Genomic DNA, 15,087 nt, shown 5'->3' with positions numbered 1-15,087 from the left:
AGAGAAGAATGAGCCTGGAGAGAACCCCCCCCCCCCCAGCGTCCTTTGGCAGAAACCTACGGATGGGGTTCTGTGTTTGGTATCTGTGTGGGTCATGGCAATACTTGTTAGCATGTTGTGCCAGAGAAGTCCAGTTAGGGCGGCGCGAAGGCAAAGATGGCCAGCAGCCCACCTGCGTCCCACCCGCTTCCAGGACAATCGGAGGATGGACTGCTTACCTCCGCTGAGGATGATGACGGCGATGAAGATGGCCAAGTCGCTGTCATCTAATTCCAGTGCATTGAACTTCACAGCAAACTCGAACTTGGGCTCCATAAAGTCACCGAAGGGCTTGCGCAGGCTCTTGAGAAACTCCCTGGTCATGAAGCCTTGGCCTTCGGAGATAAGCACCCCGTCCTTGTTCATCAGGGAGGCCAGCATGGTGTAGATGATCTCGTGGACGCCGTATTTGAGCAGAGTTACTTGGTCGTTCAAGTCAAGGTTTACAAAACCAGGGATGCTCTTGGCGTACTCCGTGATCTCCTGCACGGCCTCCACGGAGCGGAACTGAGAGCCTTGGAAGATGCGGATGGCTACCTCCTTGCTTGGCTCCTGCAGGGGGGTGATGAGCTTGAACTTGATTTTGTCTTCCCCCATCATTAAGGAGTTCATGTCGTAGATGACGTAGGGCTGCAGAGGAGAAAGGGGAAACGCGGCTGAGTTGGGAAATGGCGCAGGTGCATCTGTTTCTCTCCTACACACATTTGCTTGGCTCACTCACACCTTTAAAGTAGAACACGGACAGTCGAGCATGAGAACATTCTTCTCATTCTAGGACCAAACATGGCGCATTGGTTTGGGCTGTTTCTTTCCACAGGTATGCTTAACCCTTTACCTAAAAGATGTCTATGTCATTTTTAAGACAATGCAGATTCTGTTGTTTGGAGCTCGGCTTTCAGCAACACACTCATTTAGACTTCTTTCGGTGAAGAAAATAATCATATCAGCAACTCAAGGACTGAAAAGACTCACTCGAACATACAAGCCACCTTGCAGTTTTAGATTCAATCTACTCAGACTGCAAATGAAACGCAGTGTGCACATAAAATATACTTCACCATAAAAGTCACCCTGAAAGCAGATTACAGATCTTGAGCCAAGAAAATGTCTAATTCTTTTTTTAATGCTCTGAAAGCCATCTGTTTCAGGAAAGGCAGTCATAGAAGGGCCTGTGGGTAAACACTACAAAAAAAAAGCCACAAAATAAAAGTAGTTTGGAACTTTCATTACTATTTGTGGTGCTGGGGATTGAACCCAGGAGTCTCAAGGATGCTAGACAAGCGCTTTACCATATTATACCAAACCCTGAACTTATTTTTTATTTGTTAAATACTGTCCTTATGAGTCAGCCAGGCAATAAAATATATGCACCAATTACTCGGGTTTGCAATAGGTGGTTTTCAAAAACAAATTGTGTTGGTAGTGACGTTCTCTCTCTCTCACTTGCTTGAGTAGAACCAGCCACACTCTGGAAGAGAGAGGCTCATATTCCACACACATCGAACACACCATACTCTGAGTCAACCCTCCATCCTATTCAAGGACGTGTACAGCCCTGTGCTGTACACATGTAATCACAGGTAATCCTAGCTACTCAGGGGCCTGAGATCTGAGGATCACAGTATGAAGCCAGTCTGGACAGAAAAGTCCAAGGAATCCTTTTATCTCCAGTGAATGAGCAACAAAGGTGGGCAGGAAGCCTGGCTCAGGTGGTAGAGCACCAGCTATGAGAGCTCACAAGACCCTGAGTCCAAGCCTTGGTACTGGCACACACACACACACACAAAGGCAAAGGAGGTGTATAGGTGCCATGTGGGTTCTCGCTTTGGGCCTATGGCTGACTGGTTTGCGGGCCAAAGTCGTTTACCCTGTCTAGGTCTCAAGGAAGTGGATATACCTGGGGCCTTCCTTCTCTCCTCTAGAGGAAATTCTAGTTGCTTTTATTGAGGAGCCATGGCCCCGTGTTCATGTGCGTGGGCTCGGCAGGGCCGCACGTGCAGACGTGTGCCTGTGCACACATGCACGCCTGTGCACACGCATGTGCTCTGAGGGTGAGTAACGTTTGTTAGGGCAGCAGGGCTGAGGTGAGAGGTTAGAGCAACCTGGCACGTGGAGAACTGGGCCAGGCCCAGGCTCTCCCCAGTTCCCACGCCTGCACTGTGCCCAGCAAACCACAGACACTCTCAGAGGCTGAGCAGCTCTCCCAGCACGCACACACTTCCCGACCCCCAGACGCACTTTAACCAAGCCCCAAAGGACCGGCGTGAGGACCCCAGGCAGGTGTGACCGGGGGCTCGAGCTCTTCCAGCCTACCCGGAGCACGCTTTGGAGTCCATTTGGATCCCATCCCTCTCTTGCTTTCAAGATTGGTATTGTTGAAGGGAGACAGACAGACAAGTAAACAGAACCCAGGCCGGCTCCCAGGCCCAAGCCCAGGCCCGCGCCCGCCCCCCAGTCCCGATGAGCTTCTGCTCAACCATGCAGATTCTTGGCACAGAGCGCACGCACCATAGTCTCCCACTTCCAAGTAAGCAGTTTATCTGGAACGCTGCCCCGTTCCTCACCCGCGTGACGCTTCCCCGCTGCTTCCCCTGTCCCCTCATATGAAGCCCCAGGTTCCTGTTTTTGAAACTCCAGGATAGTTGAACACAGGGCACAAAAATCCTGCTAATTTTCTCTCCCAATTTAACAACAATGTGACTTTAACCCCTTGGCAATCAATGTTGGTCAGGATTTCCTGGCAGTAAACAGTGAAGGACAGGGAAAGAAGGCAGCCCTCTTACCAACATGCCACACCAGTCCAGCTTTGCTTTTTTTTTGAGATTGGGGGGGGGGGGGGCGGGGAGGGAGAAGAGAAGAAAAGAAAACCTTTCAGAATTTCTGGAAAAAAAAAAAAAAGCAGTTCTGAACTGGCCGATGAATTCTGGGTATCCGGCATGCAAATGAACAGCAGATAAGAGTTTGTGTTAGTCACATCTGATAGTGTGGGTTTCGCTGTGGATTCTTCCTTTCCACCTTTGGGTGCCTTTGTCAATTGTCACTCTGCACGGGTGACGCCCCCTCCCCCACAGGCAGCCCACAGTCCCTGCCACCAGCCGCTGCCCCGAACGAGAAGGTGCAGCTTGCTGGTTAGGTCACTGGCCTGCTCAGTAGGGCTCTCTTGGTACAGTATTCTGCCTTAAAAAGACTTCAATACTGCTCTGCGCTGCCGCGGTGAAGTTTCTGTACCTCTTACAAAGCCAGTGCGTGGCGAGCTGTTGTTGGAGATGGAAGGGCCGTCCTCCAAGTTTGCCTTGACTTTTTTTTAAACACTTTTCCCGCTAACAAGGGGGGGCTAAGAAGGCGGATATTTGCTGACACAGCATCCAAAGGCTAGATGTGCATCCTTCTCACAGGAAAGCAAGCGTATTCACAAGCAGAACATACCCTGGGGGTGGATGCAGGTTTTGAGGGTCCTGAAGTGCACATACTGCTAGGGGCCTTGGCTAAGAAAAATGATGATGATGAAGAAGATGATGATGATTATGATGATGAAGAAGGGAGCAAAAGAGCAGGCGGCCTCACCAAGTAGGGCAGGGCTCTGTGGCCTTGAAAGGGGTCTCGGAGCCTAGCTTCTTTGGCACAGGGGGACTCTGCCCAGGGCCACTGTGCTGCTGTGACACTGTGTCTCTCGGGAAGGGCAGGACAAGAAAAGAATGGGTGCAGAAAGGGGCAGCGACACAGCGTTCTTCCAGGGAAGCCAAAGGCCGCTGTAGAGGGAGACCAGCTTTTCTTGGAGAGAGCCATGAGATCTAATTTTGTTTTGATATACTTTGATTAAAAAAGTAGGTCCACATACCAAAGCCAGCATGGTAATCAGGGTCTATGGAGGATTAAACTTTGTTATAAATCTAAGGCGTTCCTTCTATATGAAACATAGAGATGGTGGCAAAATGGGCTTAGAGGTAAATAAGAGAGAACAAGAAAAGTTCCATCCTTCCTTCTTGTCTCTCACCTTCCCTCCCTCCCCTCTCCCCTCCCTCCCCCTCCCTCCCTCCTTACCTGTCTCTTTTCCCCTCCCTCCCTCCCTCCCTCCCTCCCTCCTTCCCTCCCTTCCTCCCTCCCTTCCTCCCTCCCTCCCTTCCTCCCTCCCTCCCTCCCTCCCTTCCTCCCTCCCTCCCTTCCTTCCCTATTAAAGACACCACTGTTGCCCCATGACTTTGTGGAGGCAAACTACCACTGAACTCTAGAAGTCCAGTGAGATCCGCATTTTAATTCTGAGTTATAGAAAGGATTAGGTCAAAGACTCTAAGTTTAAAGCTCCTTTCAAATAATCGGATGGTGAGCTACAGGAGACAAGTGGGAACAGTTGGTTAATGAAGCCCAGGTTGCTCCGTATGATTTCTCGGTGTGTGTACGCTCGTGCACACGCGTCACCCGTACCCTTTGAAAACCTTCACCTGGAAACTTGTCAGAGACAAAACTAGCTCGGGAGCGTGTCCTCCTCATGGCGGGTGTCTAGGTATTCAGGTTCTCCAGGAGGAATGGGATTCGTTCTCAGGGCCAAACCCTTCTGTTTCCTTCTTCCTCCTTAACCTTCTGACGCCTCTCCTCACCTGCTCACCCCCCAGTTCTCTTTCTCCGGATCCTGTAGGTGACCAGTAATGCCAAGCTCCCTGGTTTGGTACCCCCAGCCCTGTGGTCCCTACCCCACCCTAGTCGAAAGCTGTGGGATTGGTAGGCGTCACGCTTCATTGCTAAGTCTGGATGGGCTGAAGCAAGGAGTCTTGCCGAGGGGGAATAGTGCTTGAGAGCAAGCCCTGACCTAGAACCAGTGCCGCCCCGCCCCCGACCCTCCCCGGCCTTTCCGCCCTTCCCACATGGCTTCTCTGCTTCTCCCCTTCCCAGAAGGCCTGGGGGCCCGGAGAGCAAAGCTCTTCCATGCGATCCACCATCCCAGCGCACCGCCAGCCGAGTGCTGAAGTCTGAAGGATTGTCAGATGGAATTGTTTCCCCACATGGTTTTAGAGATTTAAGACAAACAAATGAAAGCCTAACAAGAATTATTCACACTCAAGTGAACAAGCACATAACCACAGCTTAAAAAAAAAATCATCTTTGCCAGCCAGTAATTCAGTGGATAAACAAAGGCATTGGCTGAGTTCAACCACAGGAGAGGGGGAAAAGCAAACAAGAAACCAAGCACTTTCCTCCTGAACTGTATCAGTTATTGTCGTTGTTGTTATTAGGTGCTAGGGATGAAACCCAGAGCTGCGCACGTGTTGGACAAACGCTCTACTACGGAGCGCTCTCTCCTGTCCCAGAATGCTGTGCTTATTCTCGAAAGAACACCACTAGTTCGCCTACGCCTCACCTATGCTACTGGCATTGAAAGAACTCATTAATGCTGATCCAACAATGGCTGCTCCCAGGAGCCCAACATCCCCATCAGCCACGGGAAGCTACTCAGCACCCACGCTCCCACGCGTGTCCCTCTCCTGTGGGCCTCTTTTCTCTGGGCTCCCGCCAGTGGTTTTCTTCTCAGCAAAGGCCACCTCACTTGGGCTCCAAGAAGAGAGGGAGAACCCCTTCTGCTTAACAGACAGGTCTCTTTGCAATGTCTAAATGCACCAGGCGGCTTTCCTGCCCGGCTAGCTCCTATGTCACACACGGTTGGGAATGGCCACTCTGCTGCGGGCCCCCGCTGGCCCCCCGTCACTGGTGGAGCAGTGCCTCACACGACGTGTCTCACCATAAACACGACGGTGCTTGGAGTCTAAAGTCCAACAGACGCCAAATAAAACGTTTTATTTCTCATTCACGGGGAGAGAGCGCAGCCAGGTCTCCGCCATCGCCGAGATACGGAGTGAAGAGCTGGCAAGCGCATGAAGGGTTTTTTTCTCTCCCTTTCTATTTATTGCTTTATGACGAACCACAGCAGTGAGAATGGCTTTATGATTTTTTTTAAACTATCCTGTTTATTTCCATCAACAAGCACGGGGTCACGTGACCGTGACACACCCGAGTGATCACTGCACGAGTCCCATTCAGCGATGAAACTGCCTTCAGGAAACGGAGGGCCAGCGTCCAGTCCAGCAGTGGGGCGGCCGCTGGGGCTGAGAAGGGCTCTGCAGACAGGGGCTGCGGCTGGACAAACGCCTGGGGGGGGTGATGGGGACCACCACCTCTACCCTGACGGTGCTGCAAAGGACGAGGGTCCTGACCAGTCCCGAGGCCCAACGCCCCAGCTCTCATTCTGCTAAGCCGGGGTGAGAGGAGGAGAGCTGGGGCTTACTGTGTAGTCTGTTCAGAAAGCTGCAGACGGCCCTAGGAAATCAGATACAGAAGAAGGAAGTGGAGGCCGGGAGGGAGAATCTTACTTAGCTCCCTGGCCCAGAGGCACAAGCCGGGGAGGAGGCAGCTGGTGCGTCCCCTGGTAGGTTAAGGTTAAATGAGCAGTGAGATAAAATTTAAGAATGGCCTCTTCAGTCCAGTCATTTCCTTGTTCCAAGGCCCTGGGTAATTGGTCATTCTCTCCGCTGAGGGCCCACCCCCCGGGGCTTGGCCTGAGCAAAGCTACAGAGACCAGCCAAAGGAGGGTGTACAGGGGGTCCTAAGCGGCCCCCCCCCCCCCCCACAGCCCCACAGTCCAGTGCTTCTCACATCCCTAACCTCTGGGGAAAGCCAAAACTTCAGCAAAACTGTGCCTATCAACACAAATCTTAAGTCTCTAGAGCCCCAGCCAAGAGATAGCAGAACAGCTCAGAGATAGATACTATCTAATGAATAATATGACCGCAATGATAAAGAGCAAATCTCATTGGAAATAACATTTTGGGTTTCCCCCCTCCCCCCTCCCATATTCCTTCTCTGAATTATTTCTTTCCACTGGTGCTTAATTTGATTTTGCAAGATAAGGAGAAAAGAAGAGCACCGAACAATTCGATCTCAGTTTAGTGGATTATTTGAATTTGGCTCAGTGTCTTGTTTCTTGTTCCAGACCCTAACCAGAGGCAAATCTGCCACTATCTAGATCAACTGAGGATGTCCAGTTTGGTGAGCAAATTCTGACTTAGCGAGAAGGCGTCTGTTGAAAGGCCAGAATTTCAAAGGGCATTGCCAACAGTTTTTCATTCAATTACACAAATACAGTTTGAGTTCCTGTGGGTGCACGCGGGGTGGCCTGGCAGACGCTTGCCCTCTGAAACCTTGAGAAGCTTAAAATCAAGTTTTCTTTTTGCTTTTTTGCCCTTTCTCTTAAAATAATGTCATAGCAATTTATTCCAGAAAGAGCCTCCAGTGATCTTATTTTTTCACTCAAGGATTTAGAGCTGGCAGATCAACTGGGATGTGATCTTAAAGTGATTTGACTTGCGTATTTCAGAACAAAGATGGGGGTGAGTCGGACATTTAACTTCTCGACTCTTCTTGGCCTTTCCTTGGTCCCTTGTCTTCCTCCTGGTGTTCAGACACCGTGAAACCCCCAGGGCTGGCGGGCTGAGGTGGCAGGTGTGCGCCCGAGGGGAGGACTCGGTGGAGGGAAAGGGAGATGGCTCAGGGCCCAGGGCGGTGAGCTGTGCTACAGCCTCCTTCCGGTCAGCACCCTACCCCCCAGCCCCTCCTCTAGATCGCTCCTAGCAACGGCCGCCATCTGCTTTAGGTGTTCACTTCCCTTGACTTCTCTATCTGAGAATGAAACAAATTACAGGTCCACATTCCCATGTGACCCCTAGTCCTGCCTGGTCACCGTGACTCACGACCCAAACAACACGAGAAAGAAAGTGCCTAGACTATGAGTAGTGAGCGTGCTGTGCCCGCCCGGTACGCGGAGCCGCTGCGGTCCCATACATGGATAGCAGTGCGTGTCACTGCTGGCTGGGAGAGGGCGTGGGGGACCGTGGGTCCGAGGGGTCTTCAGTGCCGAGGACACACTGTGCCAGGTGTAACACACCTGTGCTACGCCCTTGGCCCTTGTTCTTCCCCAGGCCTGCCACCGGCGGGTCCCAAGGGCAAAAGGTCTGACCTTTCTAGACCCGGGCTTCCCTGCCTGTAAGAGGAGGATCGTAATAAATAACCGGCACCCTGAGATGGCCCTGTGGCTTGAATGCGAAGAATGCACAGAGCCGTTTTGAAACAGTGCGGCCAAGGCCCAGGTGTTACCGTGGCCTGGAATCAACAATCTCTGTTGCGAGTTGGAAACTCCACTTTCCTAAGCCGCTCTTGACTACAGAATCGCTTTGCGGACTTACTCCTCCTAAATAGCTTAGTTAGAAGGAAAAATGACTTAAAGATAGTCATCAAAATATACTGAAAAGCAATGATCATCTCCTACAATGTACCTGAGTGTGTGGAAAGTTATACACAGGCTGTTGTGGGGGGGGAAGGGGGGAGTCCCTTGGCGATCTGCACCTGTGTGCAGGGCTTTGAGGGATGGGATGGGGTCAGGGCTTTGATGCTGCTCCCCACAGCTCTGCCTGCACACGCACCATCAACGGAGGGTCAGACCCTGCAGCCATCCCTGTCGGTCAGCTGATGGCAGAATGGGGACCAGAAGCCAGGGACAGTTTCCTTCTCTCTCTCTCTCTCTCTCTCTGTCAGTCTTGGGGCTTGAGCTCAGGGCCTAGACACTGTCCCTGAGCTCTTTTGCTCAAGGCCAGCACTCTACCACTTGAGCCACAGAGCCACTTCCAGTTTTCTGGTAGTTAGTTAGAGATAAGAGTCTTACGGACTTTGCTTCTCCAGGCTGGTTTTGAACCATGATCTTCAGATCTGAGCTTCCTAAGTAGCTAGGATTATAGATGTGACTCACTAGCGCTGCACAATTTCATTCCTTTTAATGAGTATAAGCTGTGTGCTCAGCCTCCTGTCAGACAAGAGCTCTGCTTCCTGGAAAACTTAACTCAGGAACCCTTAAAGCCCTTCTGAGTGCCGGAAACTGCATGTATTGTAAGAAGCAGTCGAAAGCTGGGGATACGGGTGGCATAGTGCACAGGTCTAACAGGCCCGGGGCCCTGATGCCAACTCCAACACCTCAACCTCCACTAAAATACCTCTGCGGTGGCCCCAGCAGCTGAGATCCCTGCGGAGACACGCTGGGTCAGCCCCTGGCTCCCCAGAAAGAAAGACCACGCACGACCAGGAAAGAAAGGCTACACAGCGAAGTACAGCTGTATGGGATAAACTCTGCGGGAGATGCGCAACACCTTTCCAAACCTGGTCCGGCTCTGCTGGCTTCCTGGATGAGCCGCTGTGGTCCTACTCAGTTATTTTCCTGCTTAGAAAACAAAAGGGCTAGACTCTGAAAGCAGGCAGGAGCGTGCCGGGACTCTGTGTGCATTCATGAAAGTGCATTCTCTTATAGTGTGTGTGTGTGTGTGTGTGTGTTTGGGGGGGGGGGTTGATCCTGGGACTTGAACTCAGGGCTTGGGTGCTGTCCCTGAGTGTTTTCACTCAAGGTTAGTGCTCTTCCACTTTGAACCAAACTTCCCATGCATTCTCGTTTTAGTGTCAAAGATTTCATGGCAGCACGAACGACTTACTCCTTTCTCAAAACAATGCTAACGTATCCCATCTGAAGCCATTTCCTGCATTTCGGACCCGGCCTGATGGCTGAAATGCGATGAACCCTTTCCCCTCCCCCTCCACAACACCCTCTCCCTCCCGCCCTGCAAGACAGCAGAAGAGAACTAACTGATTTGTCCGTGGTCTTTCCTGTCAAGATGGCCCTTGCCTTGGCCTTGGTCAGCGGGAAGGACTTTATGTATGAGTCATACAGATGCTTGGCCAGGGCGCGGAGATCAGCAGACTCTGGGTTCAGCTGGTCCATATCACTGGAGATCTCAGCCAACAGCTTCTCCTTCTCGGCCTGTGGCATCCTCCCAAACCTGATAGCTGTGGAGGCAGAGGACCGACAGGATGCGGATGTGTCAGTGAATGACCACAGCTCCCGAAGCTTCAGCCCAGCCCGGGTTCCCACGCGGCAGGGTCCCACTTCGCCTATCTCCACCGCCCCCTACCCCCCCCCCCAACTCAAGGCTACCACCTTATTTCATGACAGCACAGATGATATGCAAAAATTAAATGGTTCCCTTCCTTAACGAAAGGTTGTAACGTCTGATCCTGCCAGGCAGGTCAAAGGGTTTGTTTAGCAAAGGGAGAGGAAGATATGTTTGTTTACACATGCAATCATTGAGACAAACTCCTATTCATCCCTCAAGACCCAATTCAAATGTCACTTTCTTTAGGAGGCTTTTAAGTACAGGGAACGATTCCTTCCACGCCGCCCATCACATGGCTTCGGTGGCAGCCATGTTCATACTGCGCTGCCTTTGCTTTGCCCACCTAACTACTCATCCCACCATTGAACAAGGTCTGGTGTATCTTGGAGTCTCGTGACACATGGCTGGACAGACCAGAAGAAGAACTAGCCATGTGTTTCATGAGTCACACAGGCATGGTGCGGCATTGGGAGCAAAACCAGCACGGGGTTTGGTTCTCAGGGTGCATCTGATCCGCTTCACCCCGGTTACAGGGGTGGCATTTTATTCCACTTACTAGGCCAGGCAGGCAATTCTTACATTCAGTGGAGAGGAGCCAGGCTCAGGCCCCCCACCCCCTGCCCAACTCTCCAGAATGAACACTTAATGAGGCTTCTCAGAAAGACCATAGCCCACACACTTTTGGCTTCTTTGTGGGGGAAGGAAGTGCGGAAGCAGAGGGAAAGAAGAGGGAAGGAGCAAAGAGGAGCCGTGGGCAGGAAATGATTGGTTACCTTAGCGGTGGAGCAGTCACCTGCACGCACAAGCCCCCAGAGGGACCCCGGGAAAGAAGGAGTGGCTCTGCTCCTCCCCCTCCCCCTTTCCCAACCACCTGTGTCAAGTAGCCCCCCCCCCCCCAGCCTCCTGCGCGCTGGGATTACAGGCGGGACCACCAGACCACTGCCTTTTATCTGAGATTTCTCAGAGAAACACTGATTGGGACCGCTGAGCCTCAGATTTGGAGATCCACCTCAGAGGAGCCGAAATAAACTTTGCAGTGATTGTCTGGCCGAGGCCTCCCCAGAGGCCTGGCTTGGAGTTAGAAGGGAGAGAGACTCTTTCAGGAGCCTTTCCATTGAACTAGCTGCGATGTGGGTATTTCGGGAACTCTCTCCTCGGCACACCACCCCTCACAGCAGAAATCTCTACATCATCGCCTGGCTTTGGTTCAGTCTGTTCCAGCTTCCTCCTCACTCTTCCCTGTCCTCTCCCTTTGCTGTTGTGCAGGACAGGGAGGATGGCGGCTCATGGCTTATCTCCCTATCCTCAGCCCTCTCCGCCATCCCCCCCCACCCCCAGCCTGCAGTCTCCTGGCACGGGGGGGGGGGGGGGGGGGGGGAGGGAGGTGTTTCTGACTGGACCCCAGCTTCCTTCACCCCCAGCAGCTCCCTGCACAATGGAGGAGGAGGAGGGTGGGGCTATGTCAGGGGGCCTGCCCATCCTGGTGGCAAAGTTGGGGGGAAGATTCAGAATTATCAGAGGGTGAGGCAGACGTGGACCAGAATCAGCCACAATTGGTGGCCAGATTCGGTCCTAAGCTGCAGAAGCGTACGGCGAAGATTATATGCCGAGAAAGGCTGCGTTTTTCTTTTTTCTCTCTCCTGTGGACAAGCAAACTAGCAAACTTAAATGGCCCAAGATATGGATAGACTTGCTCTCTTATGCTTAACAAAAACAGCCAACAAGTAACTTTAGAGATGACTTTTGAATTAGGAGACATGAAAGCAAAATCCTTCGGCTAGAATCTGAATAAAAGCTCCCTCATGGAAGTTTCGCCCGCAAGGCTGTCTCCTGAACAAATTATCTGTAGGGTTAAGTGACTGTACTACAATTTAGGTTCATTAACTTTCAGTACTACTAGTTACACAGGCGGGGTAGTATTTTTACACCTCTGAGGCTCAGGAAAGGGGTGAAAAATGAATCTTGTTTAGCGGGCTCAAGTTGGCAAACAATATACATGAATCTGAAGCCAGGGAGGAAACAAACATTTTTTTTTTTTGGTCGGCTGTGGGGCTTGAACTCTGGGCCTGGGCGCTGTCCCTCAGCTCTTCAGCTCAAGGCAAGCGCTCTACCACTTGAGCCACAGCGCCACTTCCGGTTTTCTGGTGGTTTATTGGAGATTGGAGTCTCACGGTCTCTCCTGCCCAGGCTGGCTTTGAACCGCGATCCCCAGATCTCAGCCTCCTGAGTAGCTAGGATTACAGGCATGAGCCACCAGCGCCCGGCTGGAAACATTTTTATTTTATTTTTATTAATTTTTTTGTGTGTGTGCTGGTCCTGAAGATTGAACTCAGGGCCTTGGCTCGGTCCTTGAGCTTCACTGATCAAGCCAGTGCCCTACCGCCTGAGGACACTCCACTTTCAGCTTTTTGGTGGTTAATTAGAGATTAAAGTCTCACGGACTTTCCTGCCTGGGCTGGCTTTGAACCGCGATCCTCAGATCTCGGCCTCCTGAGTAGCTCGGATGACAGGCGTGAGCTACCGGGGCCTGGCTTGTATTTTTTTTTAAGGGGCAAAAGCCAAGTGGGCCTCTTCGCTTTGGAAGCACACATCTGGTGAGGGTGAGACCCCCCACGGGCGCGGGCCAGGCCCCTGTGGTCACGCCTCCAAACTCACAGATCCAGAACCCAAAATCTGCCCTGTCCTCTCGCTCTACCTCTCCATCTGGTGTTCCAAATTAAGCGTCTTGCCTTGGAACCAGCCCACACTTGGCCCATTTCCTGCCTCTGGGGTGCAGAGCTGGAGAATCAAAACAGGGAAGGTGGTGGAGGCAGAGGTCAGAGCTCACAGGGAAGAGGCGCAGTTTTAGACTGGAAACTTGTCCCTGGCTTTCTACTGTCTGTTTGGTAACCAACCAGCTCTGTGGTTTCCAGAAAGTTACTTCATGTCTCTGGTCCTCAGCATGGGGTAGAGGTTCCTTCTTTCAGCTCTAAGTTTAGCTCTAAAATTCTAGGAATGTCTGTAACACTCAGTACCTGGGAACAGACTTTTGTAAAGCCAACCCATCCTGTCTAGACCTCCAGAAGGCTGACGTTTGGTTATTAGTGGGCTAATTGATCCCCTGGGGGGTGGGGGCAGAGCCTGTATCTTGGTTAAAAAGCAACAGCAAAACTGTTAAATGACTTGATAGGATCCCGCCAGGAAGACTAGGTTTCATTAGGGGCAGCAGATTCTGGTGAAGATATATTAGCTTGATACAAGCTCTAAATGCCTACTTCATGCAATGTATAAACACGCACTCACACAATGCCTAAAGGAGCTTGATGCAAAACACTCGTGATGCAACACACTCGCGCGAGGCTCTGACAGACTCAGCTGCTTATCTAGTAGACACATCATTGACGCTCATGAAATCATTAAAGACCCCAGATATTGAACCCGGGTCTGGGTATGGCTCCAAGAAACAATCAGTTGACTTGTTTTCAAAATATCTACCGAACTGGACTGTAGGGCACAGGACAGACAGTCGCTATTTACTTGTGAAGATAGATCGAAGCAGCTTTCAAAATAATAACTCAACAGAAAATGAAAGAATGACCTAAGTTGATTCTGACCGGGGATGGGTTTGCAGAGCCTGAGAACAAGAGAAAGGCTGACCCCTCTCCCCCGCCTGCCCGCCCCATGGGGCTGCGCGCTGGACCTTTCTGCTTTGGTCATTCTGCGGTTTGAACTGAGGGCTTTACACTCACTGCTATATCATGACGCTCACATCCAACCAACAACCTTAAACCACGGGCCAGCCGATCAGAGCCTGGATGTGTAAATACACCTTGGGGGCACTAACACATACAGGGGGAAGCTTTTAAATTTAGGCAACTCAGCTAGCTACTCAGGAGGCTGAGATCTGAGGGCCATAGTTTGAAGCCAGCCTGGGCAGACAAATCTGAGAGACTCTTATTTCCAACTAAACACCCAAAAAGCTGAATGTGGGACTGTGGCTCAAATGTAAAGTACCAGCGTACCCAGCTAATCAAGAATGCAAGGCCCTGGGTTTGAGCCCCAGTATTAGTGTGCAAACACACACACACACACATACACACACATGCACACGCGCACACACACACATACAGACACACTCAACATTTTAGGCGGCCACCTTACCAGACGCCTACATATTTGGGAAGATTGTAGTAGCTGGATGAAAAGTGAAAACTTCAGTGTTTCAGGTTGCTTGATTAGGAAGAATTATAGAATTTCCAACTTATTTATTGATTTTTTTAAAAATTTTGGCAGTAGTAGGGTTTGAACACAGGGCCTCATACTTGCTAGGCAGGCATTTTATCATGCAAGCAATGCTTCTAGTAGAACTTGTGTGTGTGTGTGCCAGTCCCAGGGTTTGAACTCAGGGCCTGAGCTCTGTCCCTGAGCTTCTTTTGCTCGAGGCTGGTGCTCTACTACTTGAGCCACATCTCTACTTCTGGCTTTTTGGGTAGATTAGTGGAGGTAAGTATCTCATGGATTTTCTTGCTCAAGCTGGCTTTGAACTGCAGTCCTCAAATCTCAGCCTCCTGAGTAGCTAGGATTAGAGGTGTGAACCATGAGGCACCTGGCTTTCTAGTAGAACTTTTGGCATTGAAAGACTTGGCGATCATTAATTTCATTAGCTTTCCAGCAGTATTTCCCAGCTCTTAGTGTTCCTTGAACATTACTTTAGAATTCTTCTAAGGTGCAAGTGCGTGGCTAAGGGAGACACCAAGTTCACAGAATGGGCTCAGCAGATGCTAAAGAGAAGAAGTAAAAATAACCCAGAAGTGGGCAATCTGTAATCTCAGCTCTTAGCAGTCTGAGATAAGAGGATTGGGAATGCAAGGCTAGACTGGGCAATAGCCCTGAGGGAGACCTGGTCTCAGAAAACAAAGCAAAAAAAGTAACACAGAAATTGGTAAATTTTTGGGCCAGGGGAGATGTTAATTTCTTCTTATGCGCGCTGAAGTGCTGGGTGCTGATTTGGGGTCGGCACTCAATGCCATAATTGAGGAGGCATGGGAGCAGCAATTACTGTCGACTCCCACCTGCCAAAGACATAGAATTT

General features: G+C 51.0%; 1 protein-coding gene across 2 annotated transcripts in view; it reads right to left on the bottom strand.

The window, feature by feature from the left end:
- Positions 1-15,087, bottom strand: part of Pparg (peroxisome proliferator activated receptor gamma) — a 106,450-nt gene that overhangs the window by 13,448 nt on the left and 77,915 nt on the right. For both annotated transcript variants that reach the window (XM_042679905.1, XM_042679906.1), the window contains 2 exons: positions 9,710-9,909; positions 219-669 (listed from right to left, as the gene is read on the bottom strand). In XM_042679905.1, coding sequence (XP_042535839.1) covers positions 219-669; positions 9,710-9,909 — 651 coding nt within the window. The remainder of the gene's footprint in view (positions 1-218; positions 670-9,709; positions 9,910-15,087) is intronic.

The sequence above is a fragment of the Dipodomys spectabilis genome, unplaced genomic scaffold (assembly GCF_019054845.1).
Source record: "Dipodomys spectabilis isolate Male_0828 unplaced genomic scaffold, ASM1905484v1 ptg000054l, whole genome shotgun sequence".
NCBI classification, from domain to species: domain Eukaryota; kingdom Metazoa; phylum Chordata; class Mammalia; order Rodentia; family Heteromyidae; genus Dipodomys; species Dipodomys spectabilis.
Note: the sequence above shows the minus strand (reverse complement) of the source record. Positions and strands in the feature narration are given on the sequence as shown.